Source organism: Salmo salar, chromosome 04, assembly GCF_965601325.2.
Source record: "Salmo salar chromosome 04, fSalSal1, whole genome shotgun sequence".
In the NCBI taxonomy this organism is placed as follows: Eukaryota; Metazoa; Chordata; class Actinopteri; order Salmoniformes; family Salmonidae; genus Salmo; species Salmo salar.
In genome coordinates this window covers 77,190,618-77,210,067 of record NC_138294.1, presented here as the reverse complement: position 1 = coordinate 77,210,067, position 19,450 = coordinate 77,190,618, and the positions used below count along the sequence as shown (strand labels likewise).

Here is a 19,450-nt window from a genome sequence, read left to right as displayed (position 1 = left end):
CAATCTTGTCCCTGACATCCTTGGACAGCTCTTTGGTCTTGGACATGGTGGAGAGTTTGGAATCTGATCTGATTCTGTGGACAGGTGTCTTTTATACAGGTAAGAAACTGATATTAGGAGCACTCCCTCTAACTTGTTATCGATAGGGGGCAGTATTTTCACAGCCGGATAAAAAACGTACCCAATTTAATCTGATTATTACTCCTGCCCAGAAACTATAATATGCATATAATTATTAGCTTTGGATAGAAAACACTCCAAAGTTTCTAAAACTGTTTTAATGGTGTCTGTGAGTATAACAGAACTCATTTGGCAGGCCAAAACCTGAGAAGATTCCTTACAGGAAGTGCCCTCTCTGACCGTTTCTTGGCCTTTTACACTCTCTTTATTGAAAACTGAGGATCTCTGCTGTAACGTGACACTTCCTACGGCTCCCATAGGCTCTCAGAAGGCGGCAGAACGGGTAATGATGACTTTGCAGGCCATGGCTGAAAAACAGTAGCGCATTTGGATAGTGGTCGATCTGAGAACAATGAGACTGGGGGTGCGTGCACGAGCCGACACCATGTTTTAATTTTTTCGTCTTTGAATGAAAACAGGGTTTCCCGGTCGGAATATTATCGCTTTTTTATGAGAAAAATCACATAAAAATTGATTTTAAACAGCGTTTGACATGCTTTGAAGTACGATAATGGAATATTTTGAAATTTGTCGTCACGAAACGCGCCGGGCGCGTCACCCTTCGGATAGTGTCTTGAACGCACAACAAAACGCCGCTATTTGTATATAACTATGGATTATTTGGAACCAAACCAACATTTGTTATTGAAGTAGAAGTCATGAGAGTGCATTCTGACGAAGAACAGCAAAGGTAATCCAATTTTTCTTATAGTAAATCTGAGTTTGGTGAGGGCTAAACTTGGTGGGTGTCAAAATAGCTAGCCCGTGATGGCGAGCTATCATCTCAGAATATTGCAAAATGTGCTTTCACCGAAAAGCTATTTTAAAATCGGACATAGCTATTGCATAAAGGAGTTCTGTATCTATAATTCTTAAAATAATTGTTATGTTTTTTGTGAACGTTTATCGTGAGTAATTTAGTAAATTCACCGGAAGTGTTCGGTGGCAATGCTAGTTCTGAACGTCAAATGCTAATGTAAAAAGCTGGTTTTTGATATAAATATGAACTTCATTGAACAAAACATGCATGTATTGTATAACATAATGTCCTAGGAGTGTCATCTGATGAAGATCATCAAAGGTTAGTGCTGCATTTAGCTGTGGTTTTGTTTTTTGTGACATTATATGCTAGCTTGAAAAATGGGTGTCTGATTATTTCTGGCTGGGTACTCTGCTGACATAATCTAATGTTTTGCTTTCGCTGTAAAGCCTTTTTGAAATCGGACAGTGTGGTTAGATAAAGGAGAGTCTTGTCTTTAAAATGGTGTAAAATAGTCATATGTTTGAAAAATGGACGTTTTCGGATTTTCGAGGACTTTGTATTTCGCGCCACGCCCATCATTGGATATTGGAGCAGGTGTTCCGCTAGCGTTAAGAGTGTGCTCCTAAGCTCAGCTCGTTAACTGTATAAAAGACACCTGGGAGCCAGAAATCTTTCTGATTGAGAGGGGGTCAAATACTTATTTCCCTCATTTAAATGCAAACTAATTTATAATATTTTTGACATGTGTTTTTCTGGATCTTTTTGTTGTTATTCTGTCTCTCACTGTTCAAATAAACCTACCATTAAAATTATACACTGATCATTTCTTTGTCAGTGGGCAAACGTACAAAATCAGCAGGGAATCTAATACTTTTTCCCTCACCGTATGTTCCATCCTACATCCTGATATTACCAGCTTCTGACCACTAAATGGTGCTATTTCTTCTATTAGGTGATTTTTAAAAAATCCCCCCACCCTCCTTTAGCAGTCTATGGACCAGGTATGACAGCAACCCACGCTTTGGTTTTGTTTACCTGGCCACTGTTTCAAATGCTAACTTAAAAAAAGTGGCCAGGTTAACAAAACCGAAGCGTGGGTTGCTTTTGACCACTTCCTTGGATTCCTCGTCTTACTCTTAATTAGAAAAAAGTTTGCTCCAAATCGGATGTTAGGTACTATAATTATTGAATATTATATCAATCCTTTAATTTAAAATTGCTAATTTGGGTGCAATCAATAAGCTTAATTGTTCAGAAATCAAAATATATTCCAACAAAATAATGTTTCCGGAATGCTTATTTTAGCTGTTTCTAACTACAGACACGATTTCAGAATAATCTGAGATGGTGGGTGTCATGGCTTGCTAAAATGATATGGAACGACCCTGCTTTCCTTATCAGATCAACAGCTCAATTCCTCAAAGTGCCTCCTGTCCTGCAACACAAAACACATCTTCCATTCTGTGGATCTGTGCAGGACTTAACAGCTCTGTCAATACCTTCACTGGCTTGTTTACTCCAGCATTTTTCAAACGCTGCCAGGAAAAGGCAATGCAACAACAGTGTGCAATGCCGCAGTAGATCTGCGGCGACAGGCGCTTGATTCATAGCGGCAATAGTATAGGAAAAATTATGTTGATGTTTCTGCAAATTGCTTCGGCAGCGGAAGAATGTGTGTTGAAAAGATTGAGGGAGACAAAATCAAGGCACAAAATCAAACTTGCTGTGTACCTGCATGGCGTGCAATCACATGTAATGCACAGATGTACTCTGAGGTACAGTGGTTCCTCCTTTAAAAGTTGTGAGCTTGCACCGCGGACTTAGAGGTACCCAGCATCACGGCGTCATTGCTCCAGACCACCACAAGGGGGAGTTAGAGCACTCATTATGCATTTGGGTCCCAAGGATTTTATCCTGAGGGAGACAAAATTTTATCCTTGGGACCCAAATCATATCGAGTGGTTCCAATGACGAATTTGACGCGAGCCTCCCGTCCCTGGGTGAAGATGGCTGACAAAACATTAAGGTGGAACCAAATGTAAGTAGTTATAACGAGTCAAGCAAAAAATGTACAATTGAGAGGAATATGTTAGTTAACAGAGACAAATGTTTGTGCATATTTTTTGTGATAAAGTTAATTTATGAAAATTGCTATTTAGCAAGTTAGCTGACTAGCTAACATTACCCAGCTAGCTAGCTAGGGTTATGAAAGGAGAATGAATTTATAATTTGTGTTTAATGTTTTAGGGACTCCTGAGAAAACCAGCAAACCAGGCTGTCGTCTTGTGAAACAGTGGATGTAAAGAATCTAGCTAGCTAAAGCATTTACTGCAAATTGAATGTTCAATTGTGTAAGTTTGCCTTGCAATGCAGCTGAAGTAACATAGCTAGCTAACTATTTACTTGCTATTTGTATCGTGGAGGATAAAAATAACTGTATGCTTAAGGATGTGTAGCTAGCTACAGTTAGCACCCACACATGAACATACAATGCACATCCAAAGCAATCCTGCCACCTCTGTACACCTCTCTGAGTTGGTTTTTGGCAGCTCTTACAGCCCTCTGAGAATGCAACAGCACTTTTGCTTGATTTACAATAACCGCTAGACATCGACAAACACTGGTAAATGTGCAACCATGTGCAATCATTTTGAGAGATGATAAACTAGAAAAATGAGCCAAATTGTAAGCATAACCTTCCTTTCCACTCCGTTTCCCCTTCTGCCCTAACCATCGTTTTTGTCAAATGGATATCCATGAATCGACCAACCCAGTCTAGGTATTGATCCCTATTGATCATTGGTGTGATTAGTGGCAATTCCGGGTTATTTTCTCTCTCTGGGGACCTGGAGTTGATGAGTGAGTTATGGCGAGGCTATTCTGTGCCATTTCAGAAGCAATCTGTGTCGGGTGACTCAAAAGGGGGAGAGGGAGTGGGGTCTCTGGTGATTGTTTCCTGTGCATTAGGCATCAGGTTGGAGTCCATTAATCTGTCAGTTATCAGAGAGCAGTGTGCTATTGGGAGCAGTGTGGAACTCCCTGCACAGAGCTGTACTACACTTCCATTATCCTATTTTCATTCGCTGTTTACTTATTTATGCTCTGGTCCATCACTGTGTTCCTATATATGCATGTGATAAAGAACAGTATACGAGAGAGAGAGAGAGAGAGAGAGAGAGGTAGTGCATGGGTGTTTCTCGTGGTGCTATGGGGTCAAATTCCATTTCAGTGCAGTCGATTCAGGAAGCAAATAGAAATTCTCAATTCAAAAATGAAGAAGGCCTGTTGTTTTCAATTCACTTCCTCAATCAATATTTAAAAATGTTAATAGAAAACAAATCCTGGTTTGTAAGTATGTGTGTGGACTGATCAGGTCAGCATTTTATTTGGCTGTCTCTATCTATGCATTGGTGTCACAGATTGAGAGTAATGTCCGGGTGCTGTCCAAGGTGCTGAAATGGTACAGTCTAAGGTACATGTGCTGTCCAAGGTGGTGAAAGGGTACTATCCAAGGTACATGTGTTGTCCATGGTACTGAATGGGTAATGTCCAACGTACAGTTGTTGTACAATGTCCTGATCGGGCCCTGTCCAAGGTACAGGTGTTGTCCAAGGTGCTGAAAAGGTACTGTCCAAGGTGCTGAACGGGTACTGTCCAAGGTACAGGCTATTCACCAAGTGTCTCGATCTGGCTGTGTATCTCCCTACGCATTGGTGTCATGTGATGGTGCTGCCCAATGTTCTGTAAGCACATATTGCCTGCGTAACAAGCCACAAACCTAAATTAAAAACAAAAATAGTATGCTTTAAGTGAGAATAGGCATTGGTCTGAAGTGGAAATTCACGAGCACCACAATGCCTATTCCACTAATGCTCTACCAAAGTTTTCCAGCACACAGCTTTAACTTACTACAGTAGCTATGTTGGTATTGTACTTCAAACTATGTGTAGGCAGGTTGCATCTATAATATGTAAATCAAGGACAACAACAAAAAAGAACTACAGAGCATACTGACAGTCAGCTTTGAATAGCATGACAATGCTTCTAAATATACATATTCCACACAGCACATTTCTGAAGTGCCACGTACGTCCTTAACTGCCGTGTTGTCAATTCTGAAGGCAGTAAGGGGCTGTGGCACCATATCTTGCCAGTTGCCAAAACATCTAGAAGCAGTGTATTTTCTTTCATACGTTCGCTCAAGTATAGTGAGGCCACTACAATCTGCATAGGTTAATGCAGACACTGCCAGACCGTATAGTGGTGAGTGGGTCTTTGACCAGATCAGGCCTAGGTCAACCTCGACGTATCGGGGGCTGTCCTTGAAGATGAATGAAGCATAAACAAGCGCAATCACGAGCCATTGGAAAAGTCAATAGGACTTCCCTGTGTTGTTAGGACGAGGTGAAACTGTGGTCATTCCCTTAGGGAACTCATCCAAAGCCACAGGCTGTAGCTAGAAGAGTGAGGGGGTGTTGCGTCATAATGCACTCACCGGTTCCAGATTGTGACTTGAGGTCATCTCCTAAACCACCAGTCTATCTAGGATAATGATTTTAGATTGGCTCTGGCTCTCTGATGGTCAACTGTGCAACCCTACAGGTGAACATCTTCCCACGTGGCTTCCTTACTCAAACCGTTTAAGTGCCTCTGACTCGTCATAAGAAAAAGGTATCGCGATTACTTTCCACTTGACAGTGTGCCACGTAAAATAGTACATTTTCTGCTAGTTCGTATTATAGTGAGAAAAGTTCCTGGAGGCAGCATGAGCCAGACATGGCATTGCTATTTAATTGCTCTTTCAGAGTTGCGTTCGAGGGCATCACCACCCCTCCCGTTCGGAGTACAGGGGGACTGTGATCTCTGTGTGACTGTCAGCAGTGGTAATCGTCGAGTGGCGGAATCACAGGAGAGTTGAGTATGGAGAACGTTAGCGGGGGTGGAGTGGGGTTGAGAGAGAGGTGCTGCTCAGTGCTCAGCACTGCCCCTACCATAAAGGGAACAGGTGCCACTGCAAGGAGCTCCAAGATAGAAGGATTTATATGAAGATGTATAAGGGGAGGTGGAGGAGTGTAGAAGGGCTGTATAATCAACACACTTAACCTCTAATACCAACAGTCACTTGTGTTCTATTAATAGGCTTCAAATATATGCGACACGTCCTGTGAAAAAGAGTTATTGCAGGTAAATGTAATACTGACGCTATTGCATGTTTGAGGGGATAACGTTAGCCTTCCATAAGATAACATACTGTATAACTCTATATAACTCATTATGTTTAATCTGTCTCTCTCTGTCTCTCTCTCTGACATTGCATGTAAGCCTAATGTAATATCCAATTGAGCAGTATATGCTCCTTCACAGAAACTCATGGCCTGGGTCATGTTCAGTAGGGCACACTGTAGCAAACAGAAAACCAAAATTAATGTTTATTACTGGAAAATTTAAGATAGTATGTGTTCCTGTTTCACTCTGTTTCAAAACATTTTCTCCATACTGAACACAGGGAGAGACGAGAGGACTTTTCTCACCAGCATCCCATTGACAGCGCGACTAGCCAAAATCTGATCCCTTTAGTTTTTCCCACTGAACACGACCCTGGATTTGGTATTTTGGTATTTTATTTGGATTCCCATTAGCTGTTGCAAAAGCAGCAGCTACTCTTCCTGGGGTCCACACAAAACATGAAACATGACATAATACAAAACATTAATAGACATGAACAGCTCAAGGACAGAACTACATCAAAAAATATATTTTTTAAGGAACCATATCAATACACACAGACTATCTAGGTCAAATTGGGGTCCTTTGCCCACTGCTGCCACCAGTCTGTCACTATGCAGTGCACAGGATACAACAGCTGTTAGTATGACTGTACAGCTCCCTAATTTAAGAGACCAATACCACCGCCAAGGGACACAGCCTTCTTATTGTCCTCCTCACTGTTTGAAGAGAGAACATCTCCAATAGAACCTTATATCTGTTATCCAAGTTTGACACATTTGATTCCCAAGCTGTCTTTTAATTAAGTGTAGAAAATGCGTGCTTATTATTGTACATGTAATTATTTCCTTGTATTTTATTATTGCGTTAATTTTCAATCATCCACTAATCTAATTCAAACCTTGCCCACTGGGCACAAACTGGTTGAATGAATGTTATTTCAACGTTGACTGTGACGTGGAATCTAGCTCGAAAATACGTTGAATTTGAAAAAAATACCTCGACATAAAGTGTTGTTCTGAGGGTACATTTCAATCACAGGATTATGTTTTCATGGTAACCAATTTACAACATAGGCAAAACTTGTTTAAAATATGTTGAATTTGTAACTTTGAAACAACGTCAGATCTTCAATGAGTGGGTCAAGGGGTTTCTGTGATGATGGTGTTGATGTGAGCCATGACCAGCCTTTCAAAGCATTTTATGGCTACAGATGTGAGTGCTAAGGGGCAGTTGTCATTTAGACAGGTTACCTTGGGTACAGGGACTATGTGGTCTGCTTGAAACATGTAGGTATTACAGACTGGGTCAGGGAGAGGTTGAAAATATCACTGAAGACACTTGCCAGCTGGTCAGCACTTGCTCTGAGTACGCGTCCTAGTAATCCGGCTGGCCCTGCGGCCTTGTGAATGTTAATCTGTTTAAAGGTCTTACTCGCATCGGCTATGGAGAGTGTGCTCTCAAACAGCTGGTGCTCTCACACAGGGTTCAGTGTTGCTTGTCTTGAAGTGAGCATGGAAGTCATTTAGCTCATCTAGTAGGCTCGCGTCACTGGGTAGCTCTCGGCTGGGTTTCCATTTATTATCCGTGATAGTTCGCAAGCCCTGCCACATCTGACGAGCGTCAGAGCCGGTGTAGTTGGATTTGATCTTAGTCCTATATTGAGCTTTTCTTGTTTGATAGTTTGTCAGAGGGGGTAGTGGGATTTCTTGTAAGCGTCCGGATTAGTGTCCCGCTCCTTGAAAATGGCAGCTCTAGCCTTTATCTCAGTGCGGATGTTGCCTGTAATCCATTGCTTCTGGTTGGGATTAAAAAAAAATATTTCACCTTTATTTAACCAGTTAGGTCAGTTGAGAACAAGTTCTCATTTACAACTGCGAAAGACAAAGCAAAGCAGTGCGACAAAAACAACAACACAGAGTTACACATGGGATAAACAAATGACAATAGAAAAATCTGTATTGGGTAAGGGTTTCTGTGCAGGGCCTATGGAACTGAGCTGTCACTGTGGGGACAAATTTGTCAATGTCTTGATTAATGAAGCAGTGACTGATGTGGTAAACTCCTCAATGCTATCGGATGAATCCCAGAACATATTCCAGTCTGTGCTAGCGAAAGTCCTGTAGCTTAGGATTCGCTTCATCTAGTCACTATTGAGCGCGTCACTGATACTTCCTGTTTGAGTTTGTAAGCAGGAATCAGGAAGATTGAGTTATGGTCAGATTTACCAAATGGAGGGTGAGCGTGGTATCCGTCTCTGTGTGTTGAGTAAAGGTGATCTAGAGTTTTTTCCCTCTAGCAGCACAAGTGACATGCTGGTAGAAATGAGGTAAAAACTGATTTCAGTTTTCCAGCATTAAAGTCCCCGGCCACTAGGAGCACTGCCTCTTGATGAGGATTTTTTTGTTAGCTTATGGCCATATTCAGCTCCTTTAGTGCGGTCTTAGTGCCAGCATCAGTTTGTGGTGGAAAATAGACAGCTACTAAAAATAGATAAACTCTTGGTAAATACAGCTTATCATGAGTCTACAGCTTATCATGAGGTATTCTAACTCAGACGAGCAGAGCCTCGAGACTTCCTTAATATGTATAGTATCTGTATTTTTTTCAGTGTCATTGTATTTCATAGAAGTCACCATCCATTGCTTTTCACTGTCTTTAGCTTCCGAAATATTTTCTATGAATCTTATCAGAACTTTCTCTATATCTGCAGTGTTAAAAAAAAAAATTTATTCTGATAGAGTCATTATTCTAAGCCAGAGAATGAGTCTAGCTCAGTTCCATAGGCCCTGCACAGAAACACTTAACCTAGCTCCTAAATTAATTTCTAAAAAGATTGGATAGGCATAAGAAACACTCCACCTAGCTTATTTGAGGGCAGATATATATATTGCTAATACCTATCCATTTTTTATATCAGATCTACATGAAGTGCCTAGGGGGTAGGGGTTAGGGATTAGGTATTAGGGGTGGGGGTGGGGGTCATTCTGGACTGGGCCATAGTCTCAGCTCCAACACTTCCCTTCACATGTTGAGTGTAACAGCCTGGCCTAAAACATTTAGGTACAGTGTTCACTCTGCCTTTTCTCTCTCCACCCCACCCTCTCGTAGCAGAGACAAGCCAGCTCCGCTCTGAACAACAACTCCCTCTCGAAGCAGAGACAAGCCAGCTCCGCTCTGAACAATAACTCCCTCTCGAACTGCCGAAGTATTGACGACTGCCAGCCTATGGTAGCCATAAGAAGGTCGGAGGAAGACTGCCATCTCCAAAAGTGGTGTCAGATAGCAGGCTTCACCCTCCTCCCCATCCACTTCCCTCCTCTCTGTTCGACAACCACTCTGATTCTGTTGACAATAAGGGATGCAACCTACACCGCTCAATCAGTGTATCACAAGAGAGAAGCGACGGCGAGGAAGAGCACTTGATCCCCCAGATGCCTGAGAAAAGAGATTGGGGGTTGGTTCGAGCTCACCTGCGAGCATTTACCGATCCCTTTACGTGGGCTGTGATAACCAGCCTTACTGGTTAGAAGCCTTAACATGGGGATGCAGGTTCCAGCAGTGACTGTCAGACTAATTGACAGTATATATGTTGGTTATTAGGGGCTTAAAGTTGTCCAAGCTCTGACAGCTTGCAGTTCGGAGGAGAGATGCTTGTAGAGGAGAAGAGATATTGACCTATAGGCAGGCATCTTGTTAGGTATCTGATGTCTTTCGTTTTGAAGTGTTCAATAAAGGTTTCACTGAGCACATTCCCCAATCAAAGTACAATATTAACTGTTGATTCATAGCACCTGTACTCTATAACACTTAGTCAGAGTGCAGAGAGCGAGGAGGAGGAAATTGCTGTGTTCTGCTGCAAAAGCCCCGTCTGCACAACAGCGAGTGGGCAGTAAACCATAGCTTAGAGAATGAAGCAGCCATTTGGGAACCATAGCAAATGCCCCCCACCTCTCCAATTTACAATTTACTGAGGGGAGAAGGGGGAAAAAAATCCTCTGTTAGCTTCCGACACTGGCACACACGCTCATATACTCATAAAACGAAGCAATAAAGCTGACACCCTCTTGAGGTTTGATGTACAATCCCTGAAAGAGTGCTGCTGACAGCAGTATTAAAAGCTTTATTACCAGTGTCAGATCAAATTAGTGGTGTGCCGCACACTCTGTATGTCCAAGGCGAAAGGCGGAGTATTTGTTCAATCATACACGACTGGTTCTGTACTCCCAACCTTAACATTAGGTCCAGCAATAACATTTGTGGAATTACCATTTAGACTAGCAGAGATACATGGCTGAGCAAGTGGAATAGGTGTTCAACGGTGCAACAGAGGAATTGGACGAATCTTGGAGAGTATATCAGGAAAAGAGAAGAGGAAGATATTTCAGGGGAGGGGGAGTGTATCGAAATGGAGGGAGATATTTTAAAATCAGCTGCTTCTAACAGTCATTTACAGTCACAAGCCACAGCTTGGAAATTATTGTAAAACAAATAATGTGTATGTAAAAACACACACACACACACACACACACCAACGCAGTCACACACACACTCTCACTAACACACACAATGTATTGCATGGACCTGTGTGACAGCATTGTATACGGTTGTGGAGTCAAGAATTGATTTTCTAAATATTTGAGGAATAACAAAAATGACAACATAAAAAATGTGTCTTACTGTCACACAACTATCCATGAAACATCAAGAGTTTTTGAGATAACTAATGTTACTTCATATTCAAAGTACAGACATTCCCGTGTCTCTCAGAGTGCAACAGCCAACATCCAGTCTGTGTTCAAGGAGAGAAAAAAAGGCTTTGTCTTTTTGCTTTCTGCAAGTGTTTCTCTGACACATTGATGAGCGACGCAAGCATGTTTAGATCAATGTAATGGCAGACAAGCACAAATTCAACTCCTCAAGCATGATTTCAACTCAAGCACAAGCACACCTGTTCATTCAAACAAAGAAGAAATCCCTTCTTGCAAGATGTGAGATGCAGCAATATATGAAGTCGGGGACATTTCACAGTTTTAAAGGACAGAAAATAATCAATATCGATACAAAACTACTGACGTCACTATCAATCATTGAAGCGACTTATAGCTCTCTGACATTACACCACAGTCCGACAGTAGAGAATTCAAGTATCACTCAGCGCTACTGTGAAGGAGCTACAGTAAAGGCACATCAAACTGCAGCCAAACTTGCTGACAGTAAAGCAGACCATCACAGACATAATATCAATTACACAGCTTCCCCCATCTATACGGAGCAGTCAGAGCCACAGAACGTAGAGACAGAGGGGGAAAGAGTGAGAGAGAAGAGAAGAGAGAAAACACTTCTATACAGATCAGTCAGAGCCACAGAAGGGAAGGAGATAGAGACAAATAAAGAGAGAAAGACGGAAATAGAGCGAATGACAGAAAGAGATAGCACTTTTCACTTACCAACTCCAGCCATCCAAGAGAGCAGGACCACCAAACGGATCATCATCATTGAAGAGATGTAACGGGGGGAGAAGTCTGCTCCTGTGTGCCTGCCGTCTGTCTGTGAGATGCTGCTGACACCGAGACAAAGTTAGCAGCAGAGGTTTACTTGATTCAGAGAGTGTGTGGAGTTGCGTGTCTATCTCTGTGTGAGACGCTGGTGCTGTAGCTCCCTCCTTTAGCTGCTGCTCTCTCAGTCAGGGTGAAAGTGTGAGAGTGTGTGTGCGTCTTCTCTCCTCCTCTCTTTTTCTATCTATTGTCTCCTGTTTGCCAGTGATCAAGTCTTTGGTCTTCTCTGCTGCCTGTGGCACAGCTTCATTCCAGCTTTACGCACAGTTTCACTCTCCCTCTGTCTCTCTCTCTCTCTCTCTCTCTCTCTCTCTTTTTGCCTTTTACACTCTCGGTGCATCAGTGTCTTGCTCTAGCATTCTGTCTCCCATGCTCTCTCCCCTCTGTCATTCTCTCGCTCTCTCTCACACACTTGCGTTGTTGCTCGCAGACACACACAGTAAGTGGAGAGAGTGCTTAAGATATTTTGCTCCTCCCTCTCTCTGCCTGCTTCCCAGCCTTCCTCCCTGCCAGTCAGTCTAGCTCAGCCCCATTGCTGCTTTTCCTGAAGAGAAAAACTCTGGGAATGAGCAGGCTAGGAAGAAACAATATCATGAGGCAATGGTATAGTGGCTCTACTGTATAATATAAAAAGGACACTGAAAAATATCACTCTATGAGATTTGGTCTTTGTTAAGCAATAACATTTACAATAATAGTATAATTGTTAAGACAAGTCAATATATTGAAGATACAGTCAGGGATCTTAAGTACAAAATAATCGTAACATATCTCGACTGCTCCCAAGTCTTCACAATGGCTAATATGTATTTGTAGGATAGGACATAAAATAACATCTTCTTTGTTGATTGTATATGCCCTCGGAATACAGAAACACACTAGCTAGCTTCACAAAGCTCAAACCCCTGGAAGGTACAGTTGAACACAGTGTGTCTTCCTTAAGAGACTGATATAAATGCAGAGAGAGAGAGAGAGTCAGCAACATGCACTATGTGTGTTCACCTAAAAATAAGTGCCTTTTAGTTGTGCCTGCATTTTAACAAGCTAGCTTTGAAACATCAAAGGAGAAGAGCCCTAAGCTATTCCCTGATCACTTGGGCTGTTTGTTTTCACACAAGCAGCGAGAGAAAACATCTAAACAAGTAGAACGCAGACATGTATTAGCGGTTTTTCTCTGCAAAAATACATAATTGGGCATAGCATTGTAGTGGTATCATGTCACATTTTTAAGGCCATTTCTGACCCAACATAACTACCTGTAATGGCATAACCCTTCAAATGTAAATAGAAAAATGATCAGATGACTGAAGGACAATAGCATCACACGAACATCACAATATCAACGTACTGCAGTGGGCTAAATCTGGGTCACACAGAGTTCTTCTTGCAAGTCTTAAATAAATATACTTTGAAACAAAATGATACACCTCACAGATGGTTATGGGCTTAACAAAAAGAAGATACCTGTACCATGTCAGATATAGAGTAGAAATGTATTAAATTTTAAGTTTGCATCCCAATATTACACTTTATAAACATCATGGAAGACTGAAATATAACAAAACTGTTTGACATAGAAACATTGAATTTTCACCATAAAAAAAATTATGACAAATATTCACAACATTCCACCCATGAGGCCAAAGAGGGCGCTTTTGGTCAGTGACGGCCCAATGCAGCCGTTTTATATTTGTATCAAATAATTTCTGGGTAACAATTAAATACATTACTGTAATAGTTTTCCATTTAAATGGTCAAAAGACAGAAAATGTGCTTTTTTAATTGACAAACAAAAAAATTATCATGCAAGAATTTTGCTAGGACTGTCTGAGAGTGGTCTGAGTAGGGAAGGGAAAACTGAAAACTACAGTGGGGGGAAAAAGTATTTGATTCCCCGCTGATTTTGTACATTTGCCCACTGATAAAGAAAGGATCAGTCTATAATTTTAATGGTAGGTTTATTTGAACAGTGAGAGACAGAATAACAACAAAAATATCCAGAAAAACGCATGTAAAAAAATTAAAAAATTGATTTGCATTTTAATGAGGGAAATAAGTATTTGACCCCCTCTCAATCAGAAAGATCTCTGGCTCCCGGGTGTCTTTTATATAGGTAACGAGCTGAGATTAGGAGCACACTCTTAAAGGGAGTGCTCCTAACTGCAGCTTGTTACCTGAAAAAAGACACCTGTCCACAGAAGCAATCAATCAATCAGATTCCAAACTCTCCACCATGGCCAAGACCAAAGAGCTCTCCAAGGATGTCAGGGACAAGATTGTAGACCTATACAATGCTGGAATGGGCTACAAGACCATCGCCAAGCAGCTTGGTGAGAAGGTGACAACATTTGGTGCGATTATTCGCAAATGGAAGAAACACAAAAGAACTGTCAATCTCCCTCGGCCTGGGGCTCCAGGCAAGATCTCACCTCGTGGAGTTGCAATGATCATGAGAACGGTGAGGAATCAGCCCAGAACTACACGGGAGGATCTTTTCAATGATCTCAAGGCAGCTGGGACCATAGTCACCAAGAAAACAATTGGTAACACACTACGCCGTGAAGGACTGAAATCCTGCAGCACCCGCAAGGTCCCCCTGCTCAAGAATACATATACATGCCCGTCTGAAGTTTGCCAATGAACATCTGAATGACTCAGAGGACAACTGGTGAAAGTGTTGTGGTCAGATGAGACCAAAATGGAGCTCTTTGACATCAACTCAACTCGCCGTGTTTGGAGGAGGAGGAATGCTGCCTATGACCCCAAAAACACCATCTCCACCGTCAAACATGGAGGTGGAAACATTATGATTTGGGGTGTTTTTCTGCTAAGGGGACAGGACAACTTCACTGCATCAAAGGGACGATGGACGGGGCCATGTACCGTCAAATCTTGGGTGAGAACCTCCTTCCTGCAGCCAGGGCATTGAAAATGGGTCGTGGATGGGTATTCCAGCATGACAATGACCCAAAACACATGGCCAAGGCAACAAAGGAGTGGCTCAAGAAGAAGCACATTAAGGTCCTGGAGTGGCCTAGCCAGTCTTCAGACCTTAATCCCATAGAAAATCTGTGGAGGGAGCTGAAGGTTCGAGTTGCCAAACGTCAGCCTCGAAACCTTAATGACTTGGAGAAGATCTGCAGAGGAGTGGGACAAAATCCCTCCTGAGATGTGTGCAAACCTGGTGGCCAACTACAAGAAACGTCTGACCTCTGTGATTGCCAACAAGGGTTTTGCCACCAAGTACTAAGTCATGTTTTGCAGAGGGGTCAAATACTTATTTGCAAATCTTTTTATAACATTTTTGACATGCGTTTTTTTTAAATTTTTTTGTTGTTATTCTGTCTCTCACTGTTCAAATAAACCTCCTATTAAATTTATAGACTGATCATTTCTTTGTAAGTGGGAAAACATACAAAATCAGCAGGGGATCAAATACTTTTTTCCCCCACTGTAGCTGTTATTGGCAGAGAGGTTTGGAACTATTTGTCATTAAGCCAAAACGTAAGCCATGCAAAACCTGCCGACTAGAAGGTCCTGTGTAGATTGTATTTGCATTTATTTTTTATAACTTTTAAAAAATATATATTTTTCTACTGGACTTCACACACAGCACAACACAAAAACAAAACGCCCACTTATAGAAAACATTCTTTAATGTGATCACCGTATGTTTTCCAAATTCTGACAAATAATTTTGGTTTTTGTCTAACTTTATAATATACCAAATCTAAAGGGATGTAACTAGATGGTTCAGACCTCCAGTATAACAAAACTTTCTCTGATATTGATCACTAATATTTACATTTCTTAACAGATGTAATCATGGAGATGGCTATAAATTCATAGACACAATGAAATGGTAGCACATACATTATCCCAAAATGGTGTCAGTTTATCACAGGACCACATCATACTGTATGCACTAGGGTTTCTTTGTGCTTATTGCATCTCCAACAGAGATGTGACATTTCTCGGTGCATTAGATGCATTCTGGCAGGAATGTAGTAAGTCCTATGCGTTATGTTAAATTGCAGTAGTTTATGTCTTAGGTAGAAGGAGCAGGTATGAGCATTTTCACATCTCTGTGACCAATGATTCTCCTCAATTTCTTCCTTTAGATCTGTTCCCCATGTTTTCCTTTTAGGTTCTGAACCACCAGGTAGAGTTTCAATCAACCCTTGATATAACTTGGTAATTCACTTCTTTGGCGTAGCAACTTTTTTCAGTATTTTTTATATGCTTGATCTTTAGGTTCATCCAGAGTTGTTGAGGTCATCCTGATTTGTAGGAATAAAAAAAATGCCCTTGGATAATCCAAATCTTTATTGTAATTGATTGAGTGACAATAGAGATCCATCATTGTTCACATGTTCAAAATTCATGATGCCATTTTGGAACCAAGACTTAAAGGTGTTGTCATTAAATTCTGGAGGTAGGGTTGGGTTACTCCAAATAGGGGTGCCTGAAGATTTTGGTTCTTTCCACCTCATGAATTTATGTACATCTTCAACGCCTTAGACCCAAAGTAGTGAGTATATTTTAGATAAGTTATTACATTTATGGCTTTGCACAAGGATTGTCTGCTGTCTACTGTTTAAGTGAATGCAGTTGTGCAGCCCAGTAATACATCTTCATCTGAGGTAGTCCTATAGGGTAAGTGTATATTGTACTGTATTTTCAACCAGCAACTATCAGGAAATAACCCAGATCAAATTTTTTCACTTTTAGAGTGATAGTTTCATCAGCTGTTGTACAATATGATACAAAACACAAAACGAATTTTGACTGCACTGGGCCTTACAAGTTTTTCTCTAATGCAAATCAATGGAGGTTTTTTATAAATATTTATTGTTGTTGCATAGAGAAGAGACAGTGTGAAAGACAGAAATAGAGTGTTTCAGATTCAAACTCACACTGTCACTGGCAAACATGTGTGCTGTAGGCTGCTGCACTGACCCCTAGACCACCCAGGCCACATGCATATCAATGCTATAGATTTACTCTAATACATGTTTATAATGCATTGGTATTCATCAAAATCACTGGACTATTTGTTTCCTTGCTCTTGTGCAAGTGTGCAAGTCTAAGCTGAGTTAAAAATAATCTCAAATGAATAAACCAATTAAATGCAACATCTCTCATTCCATATAATTTGGGTTGTCCTAGCTATCTAAAATAGGTGTTGGCAGTTTAAAGCAAGAATCCAACATAATTTATCCATTAGCATGATAGTGGTTAAATATTTATTTAAGAACACATGTACAATGAATTATAGAGACAAAGCTTATATCCTGTACTGTCACTTGAATTTAAATCTGTTGAACTGGCCCTAATGAGCTTTTCAAACGTGTGTACTTGACTTCAATGTTAGCATGCGATTGAAACAAGTCGTGCTGAAACTGTCCTAATATGGACACCAAAAAGGAGGTTGAGTAAAAAAAATATATATATACTCTATATACACTACCGTTCAAAGGTTTGGGGTCACTTAGAAATGTCCTTGTTTTTGAAAAGAAAAGCACATTTTTTGTCCATTAAAATAACATCAAATTGATCAGAAATACAGTGTAGACATAGTTAATGTTGTAAATGACTATTGTAGCTGGAAACGGTTGATTCTCAATGGAATATCGACATAGGCGTACAGAGGCCCATTATCAGCAACCATCACTCCTGTGTTCCAATCGCACAATGTGTTAGCTAATTGTGTGTTAGGTTAATTGATCATTAGAAAGCCCTTTTGCAATTATGTTAGCACAGCTGAAAACTGTTGTCCTGATTAAAGAAGCAATAAAACTGGCCTTATTTAGACTAGTTGAGTATCTGGAGCATCAGCATTTGTGGGTTCAATTACAGGCTCAAAATGTCCAGAAACAAAAACCTTTCTTCTGAAACTGGTCAGTCTATTCTTGGACCAAAAAAGTGCTTTTCTTTAAAAAATAAGGACATTTCTAAGTGACCCCAAACTTTGAACGGTACTATATATACAGTACCTGTCAAAGGTTTGGACACACCTACTCATTCAAGGGTTTTTATTTATTTGTACTATTTTCTGCATTTTAGAATAATAGTGAAGACATAAAAACTATGAAATATAACATATGGAATCATGTAGTAACCAAAAAAGTGTTAAACAAACCAAAATATATTTTATATTTGAGAATCTTCAAAGTAGGCTGCCGCACTGATGACAGTTTTGCACAGTATTGCCTTGATGACAGTTTTGCACAGTATTGGCATTCTCTCAACCAGCTTCATGAATTAGTCACCTGGAATGCAATTCAATTAACAGGTGTGTCTTGTTAAAAGTTCATTTGTGGAATTTATTTCCTTCTTAATGCGTTTGAGCCAATCATTTGTTTTGTAACAAGGTAGGGGTGGTATACAGAAGATAGCCCTATTTGGTAAAAGACCAAGTTCATATCTTGGCAAGAAATTCTCAAATAAGCAAAGAGAAACAACAGACCATCGTTACTTTTAGACAAAGGTCAGTCAATTCAGAAAATGTTAAGAACTTTATTCAAGTGCAGTCGCAAAAACCATCAAGCGCTATGATGAAACTGGCTTTCATGTGGACCACCACAGGAAAGGAAGACCCAGAGTTACCTTTGCTGCAGAGAATAAGTTAATTAGAGTTAACCTCTTACATCTAGACGTTCCGCTAGCGGAACACCTGCTCCAATATCCAATGATGGGCGTGGCGCGAAATACAAACTCCTCTAAAATACAAAAACTTCAATTTTTCAAACATATGACTATTTCACAGCATTTTAAAGATAAGACTCTCCTTTATCTAACCACACTGTCCGATTTCAAAACATTAGATTATGTCAGCAGAGTACCAAGCCAGAAATAATCAGACACCCATTTTTCAAGCTAGCATATAATGTCACAAAAACCCAGAAGACATGCTAAATGCAAAACTAACCTTTGATGATCTTCATCAGATGACAACCCTAGGACATTATGTTATACAATACATGCATGTTTTGTTCAATCAAGTTCATATTTATATCAAAAACCAGCTTTTTACATTAGCATGTGACGTTAGCAAACTTCCGGGGAATTCGCTAACATTTTACTAAATTACTCACGATAAACGTTCACAAAAAGCATAACAATTATTTTAAGAATTATAGATACAGACCTCCTCTATGCACTCGATATGTCCGATTTTAAAATAGCTTTTTGGTGAAAGCACATTTTGCAATATTCTAAGTACATAGCCCAGGCATCACGGGCTAGCTATTTAGAAACCCGGCAAGTTTAGCACTCACCAATATCAGCTTTACTATTATAAAAGTTTCATTACCTTTTGTTGTCTTCATCAGAATGCACTCCCAGGACTGCTACTTCAATAACAAATGTTGGTTTGGTCCAAAATAATCCATCGTTATATCCGAATAGCGGCGTTTTGTTCATGCGTCCCAGACACTATCTGAAATGGTAAATCAGGGTCGTGCGCATGGCGCAATTCGTGACAAAAAAAATCTAAATATTCCATTACCGTACTTCGAAGCATGTCAACCGCTGTTTAAAATCCATTTTTATGCCATTTTTCTCGTAAAAAAGCGATAATATTCCGACCGGGAATCTCCTTTTAGCTAAACTGAGGAAAGTAAACAAAGCTTTCGGTCGACGCGGGCACGAGCCTGAGTCTCACAGTACTGTAACCAGCCACTACCCAAACGCGCTACTTTTTTTCAGCCAGAGCCTGCAA

General features: G+C 40.6%; 1 protein-coding gene across 1 annotated transcript in view; it reads right to left on the bottom strand.

The window, feature by feature from the left end:
- kirrel3a (kirre like nephrin family adhesion molecule 3a) overlaps nt 1–12,153 on the bottom strand; it is a 281,100-nt gene extending 268,947 nt beyond the window's left edge. The window contains exon 1 of the mRNA XM_014197820.3: nt 11,620–12,153. Within this exon, the coding sequence (XP_014053295.1) occupies nt 11,620–11,668 (49 nt within the window). The 5' untranslated portion in view covers nt 11,669–12,153. The remainder of the gene's footprint in view (nt 1–11,619) is intronic.
- Nucleotides 12,154–19,450: the final 7,297 nt, after the last annotated feature.